Source organism: Urocampus carinirostris, chromosome 12 (assembly GCF_059441175.1).
Source record: "Urocampus carinirostris isolate Australia breed hairy pipefish chromosome 12, RoL_Ucar_1.0, whole genome shotgun sequence".
Taxonomy (NCBI): Eukaryota; Metazoa; Chordata; class Actinopteri; order Syngnathiformes; family Syngnathidae; genus Urocampus; species Urocampus carinirostris.
In genome coordinates, this window is record NC_142360.1 from 6,006,548 (window position 1) to 6,027,990 (window position 21,443).

The window sequence follows — 21,443 nt, forward strand, 5'->3', positions numbered from 1 at the left end:
TGGGTGAGTGGGAGGGATGGGTGGAGCTATGCAAAAAGTGCAAGCACTCCCTCCCATCTCTCGCCCTACTCCGTTTGCGCCAAAAGTAAGCACATCAGGCTCCCTGTTCTCAGAATGTTGTGACGTTTTCACAAAATAATTTGTGTAGCATTTCCATATTTCTACTTTTGACAGGAGATATATTAAGAAGAGCAAAATCTTTTGGGATATTTAAGTTTTCTTTTAATATAAACATTGACATAGGAGCAAATGAATGTGAATGTTATTTTAATGTTAAGTTGTTTAAGTTAAGTTCTAAGTTGTGTAATTCAACAAGATATTTTTATTTACAGCAAAATAATGAATACTGTATAAGTGATTTAAGGTTTAAATGTAATATTCTTGTCTGTTTTTATCCATATTTATGTTCCAAAAACATTCAGTTTAAGTGTGTTCGATAAATGTTTATCCTGGTTGGCCCGTGACCTTAAGTGTGTTTTGAATTTTGGCCCCTTGTGCAATTGAGTTTGACATCCCTGCCCTAGAGATACTAGTTGTATTTATTCTCGGACCATGTTAGTAATTGGAATGAATATTTCCTTTTGAAATAAATGGAAATGCAATCAATCTGCTCCAAAAATCAAGCTTTTGTGGAGGATGATAAACCACAAACATGGCTTCGTATCAGTCATCTAGACCTTAGAAATACAAGTTCAAATTTGTCTCAGACCAAGTTTGTAACTTGAATCATTATTTTGTTTTAAAATGAATAGAAAGTCAACTAAACTGTTCTGGTATTTCTAAAAAATTAAAACATCTTGTATTTAAAATGTACTAAAATCTATCTAAATATGTGTTCCAGATGTAAAAAGTTTTTATTCTGTTTTAATTTTATTTTTATTCTTATGTTATTTGGTTTTCTGTTATATCATTTGTATTTTATTTATTTTCATTTGTAAGTATTTTTTGTTAATTTTAAAATGATTCTCAATGTGAAATAAATAAATAAATAAGGGAAATAGGATCCTAATCAATCCCTGAAAATAAAATAAAATAAGTTAAGTTTTAATTTGTTTTATTTTTATTTTACTTTCGTTTAATGGCCTTACAGCCTGTGGCTATGGACTGTTGTCTGGAAGTTCTGGCTTGTATTGACTGGTATCTCCTCCCTTAGATGATATTTTACGTTACACGTTTTAAAAATGTTTAAATATACTTTTAGTTTGTATTTATTTTATTCTATTTTGATTTTAATTTAATTTTATATTTTTTACTGTTTTTTAGAATTAGTTTCATGTAAAAAAAAAAAATCTATTTAACTTTAAACAAATAAAATGGTTGAGATCAGTAAAAAGATACATATGTTTATCTATATGGCAGGGAGCTAGCATTAGCATCCCGTGGGCATTTTCAATTAGCCGACAGCGGGAGGGATTAATCTCTACGTTTGAATGCTCCCACACACTTTTGCCGGTATGCCTCCGGCCTCCTCTGATAGCACTCATGCTATACTTTCTATCTTCCATCTCTCTTTTCTCTCCATCTTTCCCAGCTGCAACGTTTGTGATTGCGCCAGATTTTGCTCAAAATAAGATAAAATGAAAATGTGAACTTGTAACTCCTGTTGTCGGGCTTAAAGTTATGGTGTCTGTTTTAATTGGGGCGTTTAACACGGTGAAAAATGCTCTTTGATGTGCCTTGTCGTTTTGTGTCAGCAAGAAAAGGTATTAAAACATGAAAATGAGGTATATTTTTTCTCTTTTCTTCATCCTGGAAGGTGGATTTCCTCATGTGCGGTCCCTTCTCAAGGTTTCTTCATTTTCCTCATTTTGAGGTTTTTGAGTTTTTCCTTGCCCTCTTGTAGGTTTTAGATCAGGGGATGGTGTCATAATAGTCTGTGGTTTGCAATAATCTGTGGTCTGTGCAGCCCTTTGAGACTCTTTGTGATTAAGGGTGTCACAAATGAACATGACTTGACTTGACTCTTTTAAAGGTTTACATTTACTCGAGTACTACATTCAAAATGTTTGTTAATGTATGATTTTGTTCACTTTGAATAGCCCCGAAGGTGTTCAGTTACTCAATTGCTCTGTGTAGTTTGTGGAAATATGAAAAATACACTAATTTGAGGAAAAGCGCTTAGAAGTTTCCTGAAATGGTTGACGAAGCTGTTCATGTATTCATCTGCCAGGTGTTCTCAGGTTAATTTCAAAGAAGTGTCTCATTTTCTACTTGTGGAAGATGAAAAGAGATGTTAAATGTGAGCCGGCGTATTTCCGCAAATAGTCAGAGGCGCTGTGCAGGAAATTGTCCAATTTGATGTGGTTCTCTGCGATAAAATGATAGTTGCATTTGCAAAGAGCATGGAAAGGTAAATGTAGCTATTTCTGACATGCTGTGCCTTTAAGAGAAGATGGGGTTACATCACCACTGCGCAGAAGACATGCATGCTATTGTTGGAGCTTAGTTTTGAAATCGGTTGACATTATCCTTGTTAACTTTTATTTTGTGCAGAATTGAAACTAAGGAATAGATTACGTTGTTCACCCATCCTTCCGTCTCCAATCCATCCATCTCTCCACCCACTATTTCAAATTTGTTAATCTATTTACCCTTTTATCCATCTCTCGTTGGTTCATTTATACACATTTTTGTCTATCTCTCTATCTTCCACCTTTCCATCTATTTGTCATCTGTCTATTAGTCCACCCTTCTATTTATCTCTCGTACAACGTCCTATCCATCTCTCATATTTCCATCCATACACCCTTCCTTTGATCTCTCTTCTGTCATTCCGTCCACCCTTTCATCCATCTGTTGTTCATATACGTATTCACCCACCTTCCACTTCTTATCCCACTGTCCGTCCACAAATTTGTCCACCTTTCATCAGTCCATCTGTCCACCTTTTCAACCATTTTCTATCCGTTAATCCCTTCCTCTTTCCACCTGTCTTTGATCTGATGATCCACCTAACCTTCCATACATACTTCATTGGTCCATCTGTCCACACTTCCATCCATCTTTCATCCATATATCTATCCACCCTTCCTTTATTTTTATCTGGCCATCTATCCATCCAACTACGCATCTGTTTTTTTTTGCATACATCCAATTATTTAAGGATTAAGGATCAACCTCAATTTAACTAATTTTCTAGATAAATTTATATTCTATCCATTCATCTATCCTTCTATCTTTCCATTGAGCTTTTCAGATTGCTTTGGTAAACAAGCTAGCTACCGCTATTTTGCTAACATACTAACGAGCTTGAAACTCTATTCATCCATTCATCTTCCTATCAATTTAGCTTTTTTAGCTAGCTGTGTTGAACAAGCTATTTACCCAAATTTAGGTAGCCTTCTAGCTACGTTGAAACTGTTTGTTTGTCCGTCTGATAAGTTTATAGTTGATTAGGCCCTCAAAATAGGGTGAAAAGACATCAATGGATTTATTAACTCGCAAGTAGAACAAGAGAGGACCCGACCTTAATTTAAGAAATTTCAACCAGTTCTAAAAGGTCCTCCCACAAGCACTTCCTTTTATTTAAATCTCCTAGGTTAAGAAAAGCAAATCGGCCCAACAACATTATTGGGCAATAAAGACAATGATGTAAACAGTGCATAGTAGTCAAAATAACAAACAAGAGTGAGGTATAATGAAATGAAATGAAATGATCTGCATTTATATAGCGCTTTTCAAGTCAAGACTTTCCAAAGCGCTTTACAGTGTGCTTCACATTTCCCAATAGCGGCCGTGCAGCTAACCTGATTATTGGGGGCATTAGGGGTTCAGTGTCTTACCCAAGGACACTTCGACATGTAACACGGAGGAGCCGGGATTCGAACTGCGGTCTCTTGATCCCAAGACGAGCGCTCTACCTCCTGAGCCACTGCCAAATAACAACCTGACATCCTATGCAACCTCCTTTGCAGGTGTCCAACATTAAAAACATATTAAATGCATCACTGTCCATCCAGCCAACCTATCCATGCACCTATTTAGCTAGGTTTGGTTAAAAAGCTAGCTACTTCAATTCAGCTAGCGTTCTAGCACTTACATCAATCCATCCGTAACGAAAGTGTTGCGCTGTAAATTTGGCGCTCCTGTTTTTTCACGTAAACACATTGTTCCCGTTTCTTCATCGACCCCGTCTCACCGTTCAGCCATTAAGACACGTGACGTACAGTTGTCCTTTCCCTCGCAGCCGTTCGATTATACGAGCTCGGGTTTAGAGCCCGATCAATAACCCGATTGCTCAGGCCCGTACGCTAAAACAACAGTGGACACCGCACTCTAGGCCGCGAGTCGTTTGATGCCCGCGTGATTTAGAGCCTCGTCTTTGCTGCAGCCGTGCAAGTTTATAGATGAAGCTGTTGGGGGGGATTATATTTGAAGGCACTCTCTCGACTCAGCAGCCGAGCTAGGCTCGCTCTCCCTTTTTTTTACCTGTGTTGTGTTTGCAAGCACCGTGCTGTAGGTTTTCTTCTTATCGTGCACCTCCAGGCTGTTTATAGCTTTGTTATAAATACCTGCTCAACAAAGCCAACATTAACACTCGCAGCCTCAAAGCAGTTTTAATTGGAACACCTGCTATGAATTTAACTGGAAATTGTTTGAGAACAGTTTGTTTTCTCTCTCTCTGGCGCGCCCCTCTAGGGACTGTTAAATTATAGCAGTTATTGTATTCGTCAAGGACTTTCCTTGCTCAGATGCACAGTTTTGTGCTGCTAATAAACTCTGGAGCACAGTAAAACAGCATTTTTTTAACAGGGTGGGGCAAGAATGATAATAATATATTCCTTCGATTTTCAGACCCCATATTCCCTTTATTGCCACCAGTAATAGGTAAATATGTTACCTATACTAGGAAGTACAATGTGTAGCCTTTTAATATAATTATTCATGGACAGCTTTCAACTGTTTTGTTTTTTTTAAAACAAATACAACGGATATTTTCGTTACATTTATAGTGTAAGTCTATGCTTTTGGCAGGCCCACGGTATTGCTGAAAATAAATAAATGCAGGATCAGTATACAGTACTAATAATTGTAAACAAATAAAAAGTTTATACTTTAAGGAATTAGCCAATCACAGATTCTTTTGAGAACGAAAACCCTGTGATAAACAAGGGCTTACTTTTTAAACAGTAGATTAAACTGTAACTCCGTCTTTTTACTTGTAATGTATTCATTTATTTTATGTTGTTTTTTATTTTTTAAATGGGAAATAAAGAGGTTTAGTTTTTCTGTTTCATTGCTAACCACCCCCCTAATCCCAGGCGTTTTAATTTGAGCTAAAAAATGCAAACTATTAAGAAGTACTTTTCTAATTGATTTACAGAATGTTTTGTGAAAAATGTTACCCAACTAAAACGCGTGTGCGGCACAGTTCTGGGGTCATGAGATCGAACCTACCTGTGTGGAGTTTGCATGTTCTCCCCGTGCTTGTGTGGGCTCCCCCCCGGCACTCAGGTTTCCTCCCACATCCCAAAAACATGCATGTCAGGTTAATTTGCCTGGTCTAAATTGTGACTGAGGGAGTGCGTTCTCTGTCTCTGTGTGCCCTGCGACTGGCTGGCAACCAGTTCATGGTGTCCCCTGCCCACTGCCTGAAGATAGCTGGGATGGGCTCCAGCACCCCGCGACCCTGCTGAGGATAAGTGGTGCAGATAATGGATGGATGGATGTTATCCAACTAGCACTTGTCCTTTTTTGGACATTGGGTTTTGGGCTGAATCTAGTATGGTCGTTTTTAAAACATGATTTAGTCCATAAATAGTCGTCTACAATTTGATTGTGTTTAGCTCTTTGACGTAGACCAAATGTAATCATCATTGGGTACGTTTAAGTGCAGATGATAATCTGATTGGAGATTTACGCGAAGTTTACTTCATCCTAGATTATTTGATGCCCCAAAGTTGTCTGGGACTTGTAGTACAGAGATGACAAATGGTAAACGGACTCCGGTTTAGACGCTTAAAAAGCCTTACCTGTATTGATTTATATCTCCAGAACAGTTCAATTTATTTGCTCCCCCCCACAGAAAATATTCCACAGTTGTATCCATCCACGTATAGTCTAAATCTATACTCGGGGCGGCAGTAGCTCAGGAGGTAGGGCGCTCGTCTTGGGATCAAGGGATCCCAGTTCAAATTCCGGCTTGTCCGTGTTACATGTCGAAGTGTCCTTGGGTAAGACACTGAAACCCTAATACCCCCAATAAGCAGGTTCGCGTCTTATATGGCTGCAATACAAGGCCGCTACTGGTAAATGTGACGCACACTGTAAAGCGCTTTGGGAAGTCATTGACTTGAAAAGCGCAATATAAATTTAAATCATTTAATTTAATTTCATACTTCTGTCATGGCACGTACAAGCACACCTTGTAAAAAGACAGAACGTATCAAGCTAGTGATGGAAAAGAAATGTAGGGGACACAAAAGTCAAACCCCTGGAATGCCGAGTTTATACAGTAGTTTTGATCTGAATCAGGTCCATTGTTTTTACTTCCACAACAGACTGCAATCAGAAGCTCTTCAATCCAACCATCGATGTTATCATCCAAATGTATGAGTTAATTTAAAAAATCAGAAGAGCACGTTAAATTGTAGTTAAGTAGATTGCTAACCTGAATGGGAGCTTTTTAAATCGTGCTTATGAACAGGCTTTTGAATATCACGGAGAATATAACCCTGTTCATTCAATATTACTTAAAAGAAAAAATGTTTGTCATTGTTTTCTCTTAGCGATGTTTCATTGAATCTAACAAGGCCATTCCTGTGTATTTATTTTTTTGATTCCCTATGATGTGGCAATAGTTGCTACGGATATATTAATGGGATCAACTATATGTAAAATATTGTATTGATCAATTGAACCATTGATTCATTGACTGACCCGTTCCCTGCTATTGACAGCTTAAATCGTCATGGGGATTAATTCAACATGAATCCTGAATTTCTAATCTGCCTATTAACACATTTGCTGCCATTGATTACATTAGATGTTGTGGGTAATAACAGCCACTTTTCACTTTTTATGTTGAATAAAGCCCATTCATGTATTTGGCCTTCAATTGCTGCCATAGACGGCCTAAAACGTCAATATGATCAATTCAACAGGTCAAATCATGTTTATTTAAGACGCCCCTAATGGTAAATGGTCTGCATTTATATAGTGCGTTTCAAGTCAATGAAGTCCTCCCAAAGCGCTTTACAATGTTCTTCACACGTACCCATTCACAAGGACTCTTCAAGGGCTGTACAGACCACAGATTATTGCAAGTCACAGACTATTATTACACCATCCCCTTCTCTAAAACCAACATGAGGGCAAGGAAAAACTCAAAAACCTCAGCATGAGGAAAATGAAGAAACCTTGAGAACACATGGGGTAATCCCTTTCCAGGATGACCAGGCTGCGGTGGATGTTGCATTAACAAACAATAAAATAAAAAATATATATATGATAATTAAAGTATGTCCAGAAGTGAAAGCATAATAGACATGAGAACAGTAATACATAAATTAGCTTAAGAGCTGTGAGCAGATGCATCCATCATGAGAATATACTTACAATGTGATTTTCAAATTTGATCCAACTGTGGTTGCACTTTTTTGCACTACTGATTTTTTCTTTTTATATTGTGCAATGAAGGGTACTGTATTTTCCGGACAATAAGGTGCACCTGATTATAAGACGCACCTTCAAAAATACCCCCTTTTATAAGGCACCTAACAATAGCGCGCATGTGATTAAAACAGAAGCTAAAAACGTATTTCTTTGAACATAAATATTAGGAAAGCTAAAATGAATTGATTATTTCATAAATGGTTAACCTATGTAAAAGCATTTTGTTATAATTACGCTTTGCTCAATATATTTGCTGTTTTTCCAGCTCTATAAAGAATAATACATGAGTTCTAAAAATGGAGAGGTGGTGTAAAAACCGTCTTACACTTTTGAGAACTCATGTTGAATTAATCCTATTCACGTATTTAGCCGTCCATGGAAGCAAACGAGTTAACTTGTTAACACTGTTCATCGACAAAAAATGATTTAACTAGTTAACACTGCCAATGCCAGCTAAAGACGTTGATGGGGCCAATTCAAACGTAACTAATCCGCTACCATTGACGGCTATAGACGGTAAAAGCACTGAATCATCCTCTACCGTTAATGGATGTTATACTAGCCACATCTCACTTCTGACTTGATTTAATTTTATTTTTTTAACTCACACATGCCTTTTATTTTACGGGAAATGGGGAGTCATGCACGTCAGGCAGCAGTCTGGCGTGAAATGATAGGAAGCCAGAGGCAGACGAGATTGATACCAATTGCCCGAATAGGTATCGGACAGATGGGGTTGATATCGGACAGGACTGGACAGACATCGAAAATAAACAGGACAAACTACATGGGAAAGAAAACTGGAGAGAATAATAAACAAGACAGAAATAGACTGGAACGAAACTGGAAACTGCTATAAAACAGGACAAAATAAACGGGAACAATACCGGACAGGAATACCAGCAGGCAACAGGACCGAGTCAGAACCCACGTCATGCGGGGCAGAGGTTCGTTGACGGACTGACAAAGGAAGAATGAAAGCACTGAGCTAAAATAGACCAAAGCCAAAAGTCAATAAGCCGCAGCTGGCGCCATGCGGGTGGGGCCAATTGGGTGCCATGGCAACCGTGACAACAAATTAAGAACATTACTAGGTTTTAGATGAGGGGATGGTGTAATTGTAACCTGTGCAGCCCTCTGGGATGTTTATTTGTTGTTCAAACCAAACTTAGCTACAAGCTAATTTCCATCTGTTATCCTTTTCATGTGTAATTAATCCTATTGACGTGTTTAGCAGTCAATGAAGTGAACAAGATCATGCCAAGAATGTCTATAGCTGTCAATAGTGTCAAATTAGCTCAAATGCAATTTTTACCTTTGAGAACTCGGGATTGATAGGACATTTGCACATGAAGGCACCAAAAATGTTCCTATATAGCCATGTTTGGGATTGGACAGAATTGGAGCGACCGGGGGCAAGGTGCACCAGGCAACGGGGCGTTTTTGGTGCAGGGGTGAAAACAAGGGGGACTTTAGTTGAGCGCCAGAGAGGCTAGGTCAGGGCTAGCGTGAAGAGACAGGGACTTGGCGCTGCCAGGTTAACCCTGGCTTTTATTCAATTCCCCCCCCCCCTTCCTTTTTTTTAAATTCTGATCCCTCCCCTGGTCCCTGAATGCCTCGGGCTGGGGCCAAACAGCCAGGCAGGTGTCCAGCTGATCTAACACCCCCCGCAAGGAGAGCAACTTCAGTGCAGAAGTCACGGCAGTTGCACAAATTGAAGTGTCATCTCCAGAGTGAAGACGCTCAGCAATTTTCCGCACGCGTCGCCACCGATTTGAGATTCTGCCGGTGGACAAATGTCCCCCAACGAGGGGAGAATGTCAATCTTTGAGAGGATGTGTCGGAAGAATAGAAGCAAGACTGTAGGAATAGGAACACAAATAGTAGGAACTGGATAATTAAGTGGACAGTCACTTTTAAAAATGGGTCAAGACTAGGGAGGCACGATAATTTTTTATTTTCTACAGATAAATCCTGCTTTTTTGGAAACCACTGCCTGAAGATAGCTGGGATGGCACTTATTGACAGCTTAAATCGTCATGGGGATTAATTCAACATGAATCCTGATTTTCTAATCTGCCTATTAACACATTTGCTGCCATTGATTGCCATTTGCTGCCATTGATTGCCATTAATTACATTAGATGTTGTGGGAAAGATCACGCATCTGGGTCCTCCTCCTGTTCCCGTTCTTGACAGTTACCAATACTTATTAAATATTTTTAATTGCATACTATATTTTGAAAAAAAAAAAAAAACTTAAAAGACGAAGGAATATAAATCTTTTGGGATGAATGATAATTGTTTTTTTCCCGCATATACAGAATAAATACTGCTTTTGGAGACAAATACTGACACTTATAACCTTTTTTGGACTGCATGCTATATTTAGAAAAACATATTAAAGAAAAATGCAAATCCTTAGGGATGCACAATAACACTTTGTTTTCCTACTGATACTGCTAAGCATTAAAATCCCGCCTCTGGAGAACAGTAGTGACACAGATATATATATATATTATTTTGATAGAATACTATTCTTTGAGAAAAATATTTTAAAGAAAAGGGAGTAGGGTATAAGTGGCCCAGCTGTCGGGTGGTTAGCGCGCAGCCCCACTGTGTTTAGGGTTCAAGTACAACTATCGGAACCTCCCCGTGTGGAGTTTGCATGTTCTCGCGGGTTTCCTCCAGGCACTCTGGTTAATTGATGGATGAGTATAAATTTTATGGGATGCATGATAACTGTTTTTTTCTTACTGCTACAAAGAGCCGATAAAATCCTGCTTCTGGTGATCGATACTGATAGTAGTACATTTTCTTTCGGATTGCATGCTATATTTAAAAAAAAATAAAATAATTACAGACAAAGGAAAGTAAATGCCTCTGGATGCAAAATACCAATACCCATTACTGATAAAATCGTGCTTCTGGAGAACAATACCGTTACCAATAACTTTGTTTTGACTAAAGTTTGACTTTATCAAGCAATACATCAGCCTATTCTTATTTTGTTTGTCAATAATAACTTTAATGGGCTAGCTCTCCAGTGCCTCACACATATTATAGAGTTAGAGAGGCGACCAAGTTGTGATATGACTTCTATTCTAATTCAAATATTCAATTTTAACATTTATGCTCTGAACTTTTCCAATAAGAAGTGTTGACGGATATGAATATGACATTACCATAGTGCAGGGGTGTCAGACTCATTTTAACTCGGGGGCCACACGATAGAACAAACATTCTGTCGGGGGCCGGACTAGTGGATTAGAGAGAGAGAAAAAAAGAAATAAAGAAATAAGAGAAAGAGGGAGGGAAAAGAAGAGAGGGCGGGACAAAGAAAGAGAGAGAGGGAGAGAGCGTGAGAAACAAAAGAGATAAAAAGAGAAGACGTGAGAGAGGGGGAAAGAAATCCAAAGAGAAATAGAAAGACAGAAGGAGAGAAAAGATAAAGGAAAGTACAAAGGGTATGAAGAGAGAAAGAGAAAAGAGAGAAAAGGAAAAAATGAGGTTAGAGCAAAAGAGGTTAAAAGACACAGAGAGAGAAAGAAACAAAGAGCAACAAAGGGAGAGAAAAAGAGAGAAAGAGAGTTAAAGAGACAAAGACAGAGAGTGGGAGAAAAGGGGTGGAAAAGAAAGAGAGAGAGAGAGAGAGAGAGAGAGAGAGAGAGAGAGAGAGAGAGAGAGAGAGAGAGAGAGAGAGAGAGAGAGAGAGAGAGAGAGAGAGAGAGAGAGAGAGAGAGAGAGAGAGAGAGAGAGAGAGAGAGAGAGAGAGAGAGAAATACAAGTACAGTGTCCTTGTGAGAGGCACCTGGCTTTGGCAACATCAAGTTGACATATTTCAAACTGCAGTTTGTTTTTCTCTTGCGCTTCTCTGAGTGTTGTTTCGCGGGCCAGATTCAATCCCTTAGCGGGCCCGATCTGGCCCGCGGGCCTCCTGTTTGACACCTGTGCCTTAGTGTAACTCTTACTATTAGAGGTAGAGAGGCGACACAACCAAGTTGTGCTACTACTTCTAGAAAATAATAAAACATGTTCTAATGAGGAACTTAAATACCTAGATTAAAAAAAAGTATGGAATAGGACATGCTCTTGATGTAAATATTTTTTTTAATTATTTTAAGATTTTATTTTTATTTTTTCAAAATATAGTATGCATTTAAAAATATATATTTAAGTATTGGTACCTGTCAAGAACGGGAACAGGAGGAGGACCCAGATGCGTGATCTTTCTCACACAAGCTTTATTTTACGGGAAATGGGCCAGTCATGCACATTAACCCAAACGCCAGTGATTCGGCAATCGTTAGGCAGAAGACGTAAGGCAGCATCCGCCAAAGCCCGACGAGATCGATACCACTTGCACATGCAGATATCGGACAGATGGGGTCAATACTGGACAGGACGGGACAGACAGGATTGATATTAGGAACTGGAGACTGGAGTCCTATAACAAGCAGGACGAGATAGACGGGAACGATACCAAACACTGGGCAACCGTGATGGTATCGGTCTCCAGAAGCAGCATTTTATAGGTCATTGGTATCGGTAGGAAATTCAGTTATGACGCATTCCAAATAATTCATATCCCTTTTTCTTTACGTTTTTTTTTTTTGTTTGTTTTTTTCGTGAATGTAGCATGCATCAGTGACCTATAAGATAAAGTCAGTGGAAAAATCCTGCGGAACACTATTAGTTGATTCCCGAGGTAAAAGTAAATCCTAATGAAAGATAGCTTTGCTAGACCGCACAGGTACAAATATTGGATATATTCCTACTGCATAAGAGACAATTAATCAATGTGTACATTGGTTGAAAAACACTGACATAGAGCATGCGGTCAAAAAAATGTAAGTATCGATCTCCAGGATTGTAGCCATTGGTGAGAAAAAAAGACAGCTATAGTGCATCCCTAATGATTAATATTCCTTTGTTTTTAAGATTCCCTTTTTGGCCGACAGTCATTGACTGTTTTGGTTTTTCTATGAATTGCTTGCAAAATCCTGCAGCTCTGACGGGTTCCCAGCCGGATCAATCGGCTCGAATAATCCGACACACAACACAAAAACTCAAAACAGACACACACTCGCACACTTTGTTGCACTCTCCCCGGCCAGCCTCCAGTCTCATCGATCAGCATCTACTTTAGCAAATGGATTCTCGTCCTCCGCCTCACTTCAATCCCGGCGACTCGGAATAATAAATGTTTCAGGCCATGTGTACCTAAGCAATTTTTCATTTAACTTTGGCTGGCCTCCCGCTGCCGTTTTTTGCTTTTTTGAGACAGTTCGAGCTTTCAGACAAATCGATGGAGCTTTCCAACACCCCCCCTGCCCCCATGGGTAATCAACGTGTAGTTATATAAGGTTGGAGGTCCTGAAGGGAGGGGCTTAAGACGGGGGTGTCTATGAATAGCTCATTTGGTTTCCTTAGTAATTTTAATCATTGTTACAGTTGGAAACTGGTGCCATATGTGAGTTAAACTTGGGAAGCACAATTATCACAATCTGTATTTTAACTATAATGACCAAATATCACGTCACACTTATTGCTGGAAAAAAAGATCCGTTATTTGTCACTTGACGCCAAGCTATAATATTCAATTAGCCAACAGTACTGTTCCTCATTATGAGATAGTTATTTTTTTCTAGAATTGCACAACTTGGTTGTGTCTACTCTCTACCTCTGTATAATATGTGCAAGGACCCAGAGAGCTCGCCCATCAACCGTCGCTAGACACGACTCAATGGGAAGGTTTGAAGTATTTTTTGTTACTCATTAAAATTATTTTTTGTTTTTTATTTTTATTTTCTATAGAGGTAGTAGAAAAAAATGAATATATACATATATATACATATATATACATATACCCTCTCTTTTCTACCTCTTCATAATATGTGCGAAGGCACCAAAAAGGTTGCCCATGACTAGTCAGCCGAAACTGTTTGTAAAACGAGTCAAAGGATTTATGTTCCACATCTGAATATAGTTTGATTTTCTATAAAGTAGCACAACTTGGTCGTTTGTCTTCTCTACCTCTCTGTAATGTGTGTGAGCCACTAGAGAGCTCGTCCATCAACAGTCAGTTGACATAACTTATTATAAAGACTCTAAAGACGAAATATGAATTTTTATAGAAGTAGTAGCACAATTTGGTCCTGTCTCCTCTCCACATCTTTATAATGTGCACATTGCACTGCGGAGTTCGTCCATCAACCGTTACCCAGAAATACTTGTTGTATATATTTGAAAAACATTTATGCTTCTTATTACAATATATTTTTATTTTCTATAGAAGTAGTAGCACAACTTGGTTGTGTTTCCTCTTGACTTATTAGTAAAGTGGACAAGGCTTTGGGTGAGTTTGGCCATATAATATTCAATACTATCAGTCAACACTGCTAGTTAGAAAGATTTAGAGCATTTTTGTTCCTCGTTTAATGTACCTTTTTTTTTTTTAATGTCTACAGAAGTAGTTGCACGACTTGGTTGTGTCTCCTTTCTCCATTTTTATATTGTGCGGGAGGCACTGAAAAGTTTGCCCATCAACAATCAGGCGACACTAGTTGCTATAGAGATTCGTAGCATTCATGTTCCTCGTTTGAATACATTTTGATGTTCCAGAGATTAGCACAACTTGGTCGTGTCTCCTCTCTACATCTTCATAATGTGTGGGAGGTACCAGACTGCTTGTCCAAAACTGGTCGTCTTGTTCAGGGTTTGTACAAGCTGTTGAGATTGTATAAGACTAAACTTTAGCGTGTATATTGTTTTTTTTTTATTGTTTTTGTTTTTATTGTTTTTAATTTTTCATTGTTTTTCTTTAATTTATTTTAATCTATTTTGGTTTATTGTGCATGAGCGCTGATTTCATTCAGCTAGAAACCTACCCAACCAATTTGTCAAAGTGTCCTATTGGCAACACAATGTGTTACTTTTCTGTACTAGACCTCTATAGTGATGATTGTTCAAACGTTAAATTTTCCCATTATAGCATTTGTATATGTATTTGTATCTTTATTTTTATATTCTATAGCTACTAATCTGTTAATGTAACTTGATAAGAATGAGTGATGCATTTTATTAGCCAAGACATGTGTGACGTGAGGTATTAGTGCACTTGTATAAGGATGGAAGAATTGGGGGATTGCCTCATGTGCGGTCCCTTCTCGAGGTTTCTTCATTTTCCTTGTGCTGAGGTTTTTGAGTTTCTCCTTGCCCTCATGTAGGTTTTAGATAAGGGGAGGGTGTCATAATAGTCTGTAGTTTGCAATCGTCTGTGTTCTGTGCAGCCCTTTGAAACTCCTTGTGATTAAGGGCGACACAAATAAACATCACTTGACATGACTTGACTATATTGTTTAAAAAGTAACGTTTTTATATCTCGAACAGACCCATTTAAATAAAGCCGTTAAAAAGGTTATTGGTATGGGTAATGGTCTCTAGAGGAAAGATTTTATCGGTTATCAGTATCAGCAAGGAAAAAAAATAGTTGCACTGCATCCCTGATAAATGAGTTCCATCGGTGTTTCGGAGTGCTAGACAAATACGGGGGCCGAATCGGGCCCCCAGACCCCGCTAGCCAGGAGTCCAAGGAGACAGGAAGCACTTTTGCAGTATTAAATATTAATGGCCCTATAGAGCCTATTGATTATATAATAGCTTTTCCCAGCATCCAAGCACAGCCTGAAATGAATAATTAAACATGTATCCAGGAGTGAATTTCCATGGAAAGTTTTATTTGAGATTCACGTGTGGAGATAGTATATGCAAAGTTTGCTTTGATTTTATGTGAATAGTTTATTTTAATTATTTGTAAAAATAAATAAATAATTCAGATTCAGATTCAGATCCAGATATACTTTATTGTCATTCTAGTACACGTGTATACAGAACGAAATGTCGATACATCTGACCTGCACAGTTTCCTTGAATGTACTGATATATAAATAAAATGTTGTATTGAGTTGAAGTATTGAAGTACTAATAATATACTAAATAAGGATGGCTATGTATAGTATTATACAGTAGTGCAAAGAGTGCAAGAGTGCAAGAGGAGCAGCTAACCAGATGTGCAAAATGGGCAGTCAGGTAAACAAGTCACTATACAGTAACAATAACACTGTAGTACGATGCAGAGGAGAACAGATGTGCAAAGGAGTGGCTAGGTATAAAGAACTGCCAGTAGTGCAAAAAAAAACAAAAAAAACAAAGAAACTGAAGTTACCACAGCAGCATTTTAGTTTGGCCTTAAGTAGGACACACCAAAATAAACATATTATCTGGTCCGCAACACAATGCTCAGAGAAGCTCATGAAAAAAATGAGCATGAAACAATGACTTGCAGTTTTAAATATATCCACAAGACGTCGCCAAGGACCACCCCTAAAGCTATATTTGCTGATTACCGTTAATCAACCAGAGAACATTGAGGAAACCCATCCTGTTGGTATTTTACTTAAAATAGAAGTTATAAAGTTTAAGGACTCGGTCCACATCACTTTACACAATACTTTGCCCCCTCCATGTGCATATTAGAGTTAACTGCATTCACCTTCTTGTTCTAGCCTACAGAACCATATAGGTTTTCATTATCAAACATTTCTGCAAAAGTACCAAGGAGCCGCCAGGGAATATGCCTGTGGCTCCTGAGCAGGCTTAGCAGGTAAAGAGGTTCAACTTTGTTGGCTATGGAAAGCATCTTACGAAGCAGTGAACCGTCGATAACCGAAGCACGAGTAGTGAGGTGTTTCCTTATAGCCCAGTGTTCCTTATTTATGAAAACTATATGATAAAAAACTATTTTTGGGGGTACGCCTTATAGTGCGGATGATGTGTGTTAGCAAAACAATTTTGCTCTTTTCCAAAATAAAACAAAGACACCTCCTCCCCTTTTTAGAAAAAATAACGTCCCCTTTTGACATGCAGTGACCTATTTGTCCCGTCCAGATTCTTCCTCCCCGATTCCCCCTTTTGTCTCCCCCTCCCTCCATTACGCATTCCTGTCCAGCTTTACAAGACACATGGACGAGAGAACACGAGCGCCACAGCCGCGCTCTCATTTTCGTCTTCATCCCTCGCTCTCTCGTTTCCGTCTTCAACCCTCTCTCTCGTCTTCAACCTCATCCCTCGCCTCCTTTGAAGCCGGGGAAGTGTGTTTTCCCGCATCGCTCATCCTCCTTTTCTTTCTCTTCACTGTGAAGGAGTCAATGAAAGCAGAGGTCAGCCCGCCTCTCTTTCCCCTCTCCTGCTAAATTGGCTGCTAGTGGCATCTATAGCTGGAGGCCTTATTCCTCCCCCTCCTCTCCAACAGACTTCCTGCTCATTTGTGACATTTCTGTGTCTTGGCTTGTTTACCCGCGGTTAGCGCAAGGGAAACCCTCATTAGAAACTCATAAAGCCAAGGTCGTCGCAGGGACGAGGACAATCTGCCGCTCGCGGTACGCACAATTAGTGCGCGGGTATTTTTTATTCCCGGCCTTTGTTCAGCTCCTTTAAAGCCGCAGCAACCTTTTAGGCACTGTTGAAGCTATTACAAAAACACATTTTCACAATGGCTGAATATTTTGCCTCAGGTGTGGATTATAAAACCACTCTAAGTGGTGTGAAAATACCTCAATTGTTTTGATAAAACACTACAGCAGGGGTCGGGAACCTATGGCTCGCGAGCCATATATGGCTCTTTTCATGGCTCAGAGATAAAATAGGACAGGTGTGATATGTAATCAATCCACTTCTTGTGGAGCAGAATGTCACCTATGTAGAGCCAAGAAAGGAATAATGTAGGAGTTGTTTGTTCCAGTATATATAGGACACAATTTTAACTACCGTTTACAGTTAAAATGTCACCCATAGAGGTCTCGCTGTGGCTGTAAATCGCCAAATAATCCTTTATATCCTTTATAAGTAATCTATGTTCATCCTTGAGACACTTAATGACAAAATCCACATAACAAACGTTAATGCAAAACAAACTTTGCGCCTCAAAGCTCGATTGGGTGAGGGGTAGGAATAGGCGGAGCTATACATAGCACGTGTGCGCACTCTTTCTCCTTATCCTAGCGCTGTCTGCATTGAATGTAAATACGTTGGTGTCCTTGTTTGCAGTATTTTGTGACATTTTTACTAAGGAACTTTGCTTGCACCTTGTTTTGAAACCGCTATTAAGGACAAAAATGAGCCTTAACACTCCTAAGTGCTTGTCCTTCAAGTTCAATCGCTTTCTACAGCTAGTCATTCAAGCAACTGTCAGTTAGTTCTGTGATTTAGAGATTTTTGACTTTGTTCCCACTGATCCCTTCTCCCACCACTTGGCTGCAGATTATGGCTCACCAGTGCCTGCTATTGTTATTGTTAGCTACTCCTGCTTCATCCTTCAGTGTCAATTGTCTTTGACAGCTGATCATGTACCAAAGTTCCATGATTCAGGCATTTTGACTGTTTTTATCACTGTTTCATTTTCTTGCCACTCATGTTACATACTTGCGGCAGCTGCCGCTACCTGCTTTTGTTATTGTTAGCTGCTCCTGCTTCATCCTTATGTGTCAATTGCCTTTCACAGCTGGTCGTGCAATCAAATATAGCCGAGTCCCATTATTAAGGCATCTGGCAATTGTTGCATTCAACTATATTCCCACTGTTTCCTTCTCTAGCCACTCACACAAGCGAACGTAACTGAGGTCTCTGATTTAGGGTCAATTGCCTGACAAATTCAATGTTTTACTGGCCTTTTTCTTTTTATTTTCTCCTGGTAACTGAAAAAAATAGCCGCTTACAACAGTAATTGCTCTTTTCAGCTGCAAATGTATTTGGAGAGTGTTTAAAGGGGACCTTTTTTAAAAAAAATCACTTTTATTGAACGTAAATGTTTCAATTCCTACCTGTTTTTGTGGTCGAATGTTTACATGGTGCTTGTGAGCTGCCATATCACCCCCCACTCCCCGTCTTGCCTGCTGCCATCAAAACACTCATCCGATTCCCAATCGCTCCCCTTTGAGTGCTAAGTGGGTGTGTGATGCTGACGTTGGGCAGAGCACCCCCCTCCCTCCGCATCCATCCTGACCACCTCCCTTGTGTGCTCCGTAGGGGTCGACAGAGACACAGTGGCGTCAAGCTGAGCTCCCGCAGCTGCAGGGATGGGCAGAGAAAGGATTGCTGACACAGCCGAAGATGGTAAGCACGCTGCCATATCAATGCCACACGCTCACATGATCTCCTTTTACAGTCTGTTTACACTATTACACCAATATGTATTAAATAATAATTATGCAAGAGCCCCTGTCCCATTTTGATATGACTACAGAATTCTGACATTAATCTTAAAATGCGTCTCCTGCAAGCAATTACTTAAGAGTATTGATGCTCATCTTGACTGCCATTTTTGTCGCATATATTTGGTTTGAGACAAGGTCCAAGCAAAGTTGTTTCATAGAAATGTCACAAAATACTGCAACCGAGGATGCCAACGTGTTTACCTGCAGTGCAGACACTGCTGGGCGAGAGGTGCGTGTGTCCTGTCCTGTGTATAGCTCCGCCCATTCCTACAGCTCACCCGTTCAAATTGCCCTAGATGACTTTGGGTATTTAAAATTTGCTGTGTTGCTTTTTATTATAAAGTGTCTAAACAATAAACACAGAATGCTTAGTGAACTTCTATATACGGGATTATTTAGTCAAAACGAGGTATTTTGTTGTGAGACATTGACAGTAAACTGTAAAGTCGGGTCAAGTCATGTTTTTTGTGACGCCCTTAATCAAAAGGGGTCCAAAAGGCTCCACAGATCACAGACTATTGCAAACTACGGACTATTATTACACTATCCCCTGACCTAAAACCTACACGAGGGCAAGGAAAATATCAAAAACCTCAACATGAGGAAAATGAAAAATCTTGAGAAGGGTCCGCTCGTGAGGTAATCCCCCTTCCAGGATGACGAGGCTGCAATGGATGTTGCAATAAACAATAACATTAAAAATATAATGTTAAATAATTATAGTATAATGTAAAATCAAAGTCAAATCAAAATGATGACCTTGTTGCAATCAATGTAGCTTTAACAAACAAGGCACAGATATTGTCAACACGAAAAAAATAGAAAATTCATAAGCAATAGAATATAAGTGTGTTTTAGACTAGATTTAAGCAGGTCCACTGAGGTTGCAGATCGAATTTCAGAGGGCAGAGACTTCCACAGCACCGTGGCCTTAGGGAACGCTCTCGTACCCGTGGATTTCTTCTGGGCTTTTAGGATCACTAGTAGACCAGCATTTTCAGAGCAAAGGCTCCGGACGGAAACATAGGGGAAAATCAAATCTGAAAGAAATGAAGGAGCATGTCCATGTATGATTTTGTTTATTACCAACGAAACCTTAAAATCACATCTTAAGCTAACAAGGAGCAATGCAGGTTAGCTGAAATCGGGGTAATGTGATCAAACTTTCTTGTCTTAGTTAAAAGCCTTGCTGCAGCATTTTGTACCAGCTGCAGGCTCTTGATTTTGGACTTGGGGAGACCGGAGAGTAGTACATAACAGTAATCAAGACAGGAAGGTGGCAAACGCATAAATTATACTCCCCGCATTAGACTGGGATATCTTAGGGCGAATTTTTGCAATGTTGCTAAAATTGAGAAAAGCCTGTATTAGTAATATTCGTAACGTGTGTTTGGAAGGACAGATTGGGGTCAAATGTGACACCTAGACTTTTGGCAGTTACTCTAGGACTAGGTGATATTACAATTGTCAATGTTCAGAGCAGTTTTTGAGAACAAGTCACAACATTAAATGGACCAATAATTGACATTTTGGTCTTTTAAGGGTTGAGGCGCGAGAAGTGACATTAATCTTTTTATCGCAGTGGGGCAGGCCTCCATATTTCAATAGTTTAGTTGGGCCGATTCTTCCATTGGAAGATACAGTTGAATGTTTTTAAACTGTAGTGAAAATTGTGTCCTATATATACTTGACTGAACACAATAGTTAGACTTGTCTCGGCTTCGCACGGGTGAAAACAGCTCCGCGTGTAACTCTACATTAAATAATTGTACAAGTTATATTTTATCTCCGAGCCATAATGAGAGGCACATATGGCTATCGAGCCCAAGGTCCCCAACCCTTGAACTAGATGAACGGATGATGGCTGGCTGGCTGGCTGGCTGGATGGATGAATGGAGTTTCAAGCTACTTAGAAAGCCAAGTAAATTGAGGTAGCTAGCTAATTAACCACAGCCAGAAAGAAACTAAATGTATGGATGGATAGATTGACAGATCAACAGAGTTTCCAGCTAGCTATTAAGCTAGCTAAATTGAGGTAGCTAATTAGCTAGCCACAGCTAGCTAGAACCCCAAGAGATGGATGGAGTTTCAAGATAGTTGTATAGCTAACTACTGAGAGGTAGCTAGCTTGCTACATTGAAATAGCTAGAGCGCTAAATGGATGTTTGGATGGATAGTTTCAAGATTTGGTTAAGTACATTTGTAGTAGATTTGTTGGATATCCCTCCAGAAAATCAAAAAGTCCAGAGCACAAAAATAATAACTCGGACAAGTGTGTTTTAGTGACACACGCTGCGTGAGTGTCTTTGTTGTTGGGGGCAAGCAAGGAAGGACGGCGTCAAAAGAACAATTTGCATTCTGTTCTCTTCTCGAGAGTTCTTAAGGCAGCACCAGCACGACTTTTTTCTTTTCTTTTTTTTTTGTGTCAGGCCCGTTTGTGTTTGTGTTCCGACTGAAGATGTCGCCTGGAATGAATAATGAGAAGATGGACTGGTTTGAATCATGTGTTCCTTCTGCTCCCGATTTAATGAGATGCTATTAACTCGTTGACGGCTA

General features: G+C 39.3%; 1 protein-coding gene across 5 annotated transcripts in view; it reads left to right on the plus strand.

The window, feature by feature from the left end:
- elavl4 (ELAV like neuron-specific RNA binding protein 4) overlaps positions 1–21,443 on the plus strand; it is a 139,188-nt gene that overhangs the window by 33,532 nt on the left and 84,213 nt on the right. For all 5 annotated transcript variants that reach the window (XM_088349830.1, XM_088349832.1, XM_088349831.1 and 2 more), the window contains one exon: positions 18,700–18,786. In XM_088349830.1, the coding sequence (XP_088205956.1) occupies positions 18,700–18,786 (87 nt within the window). The remainder of the gene's footprint in view (positions 1–18,699; positions 18,787–21,443) is intronic.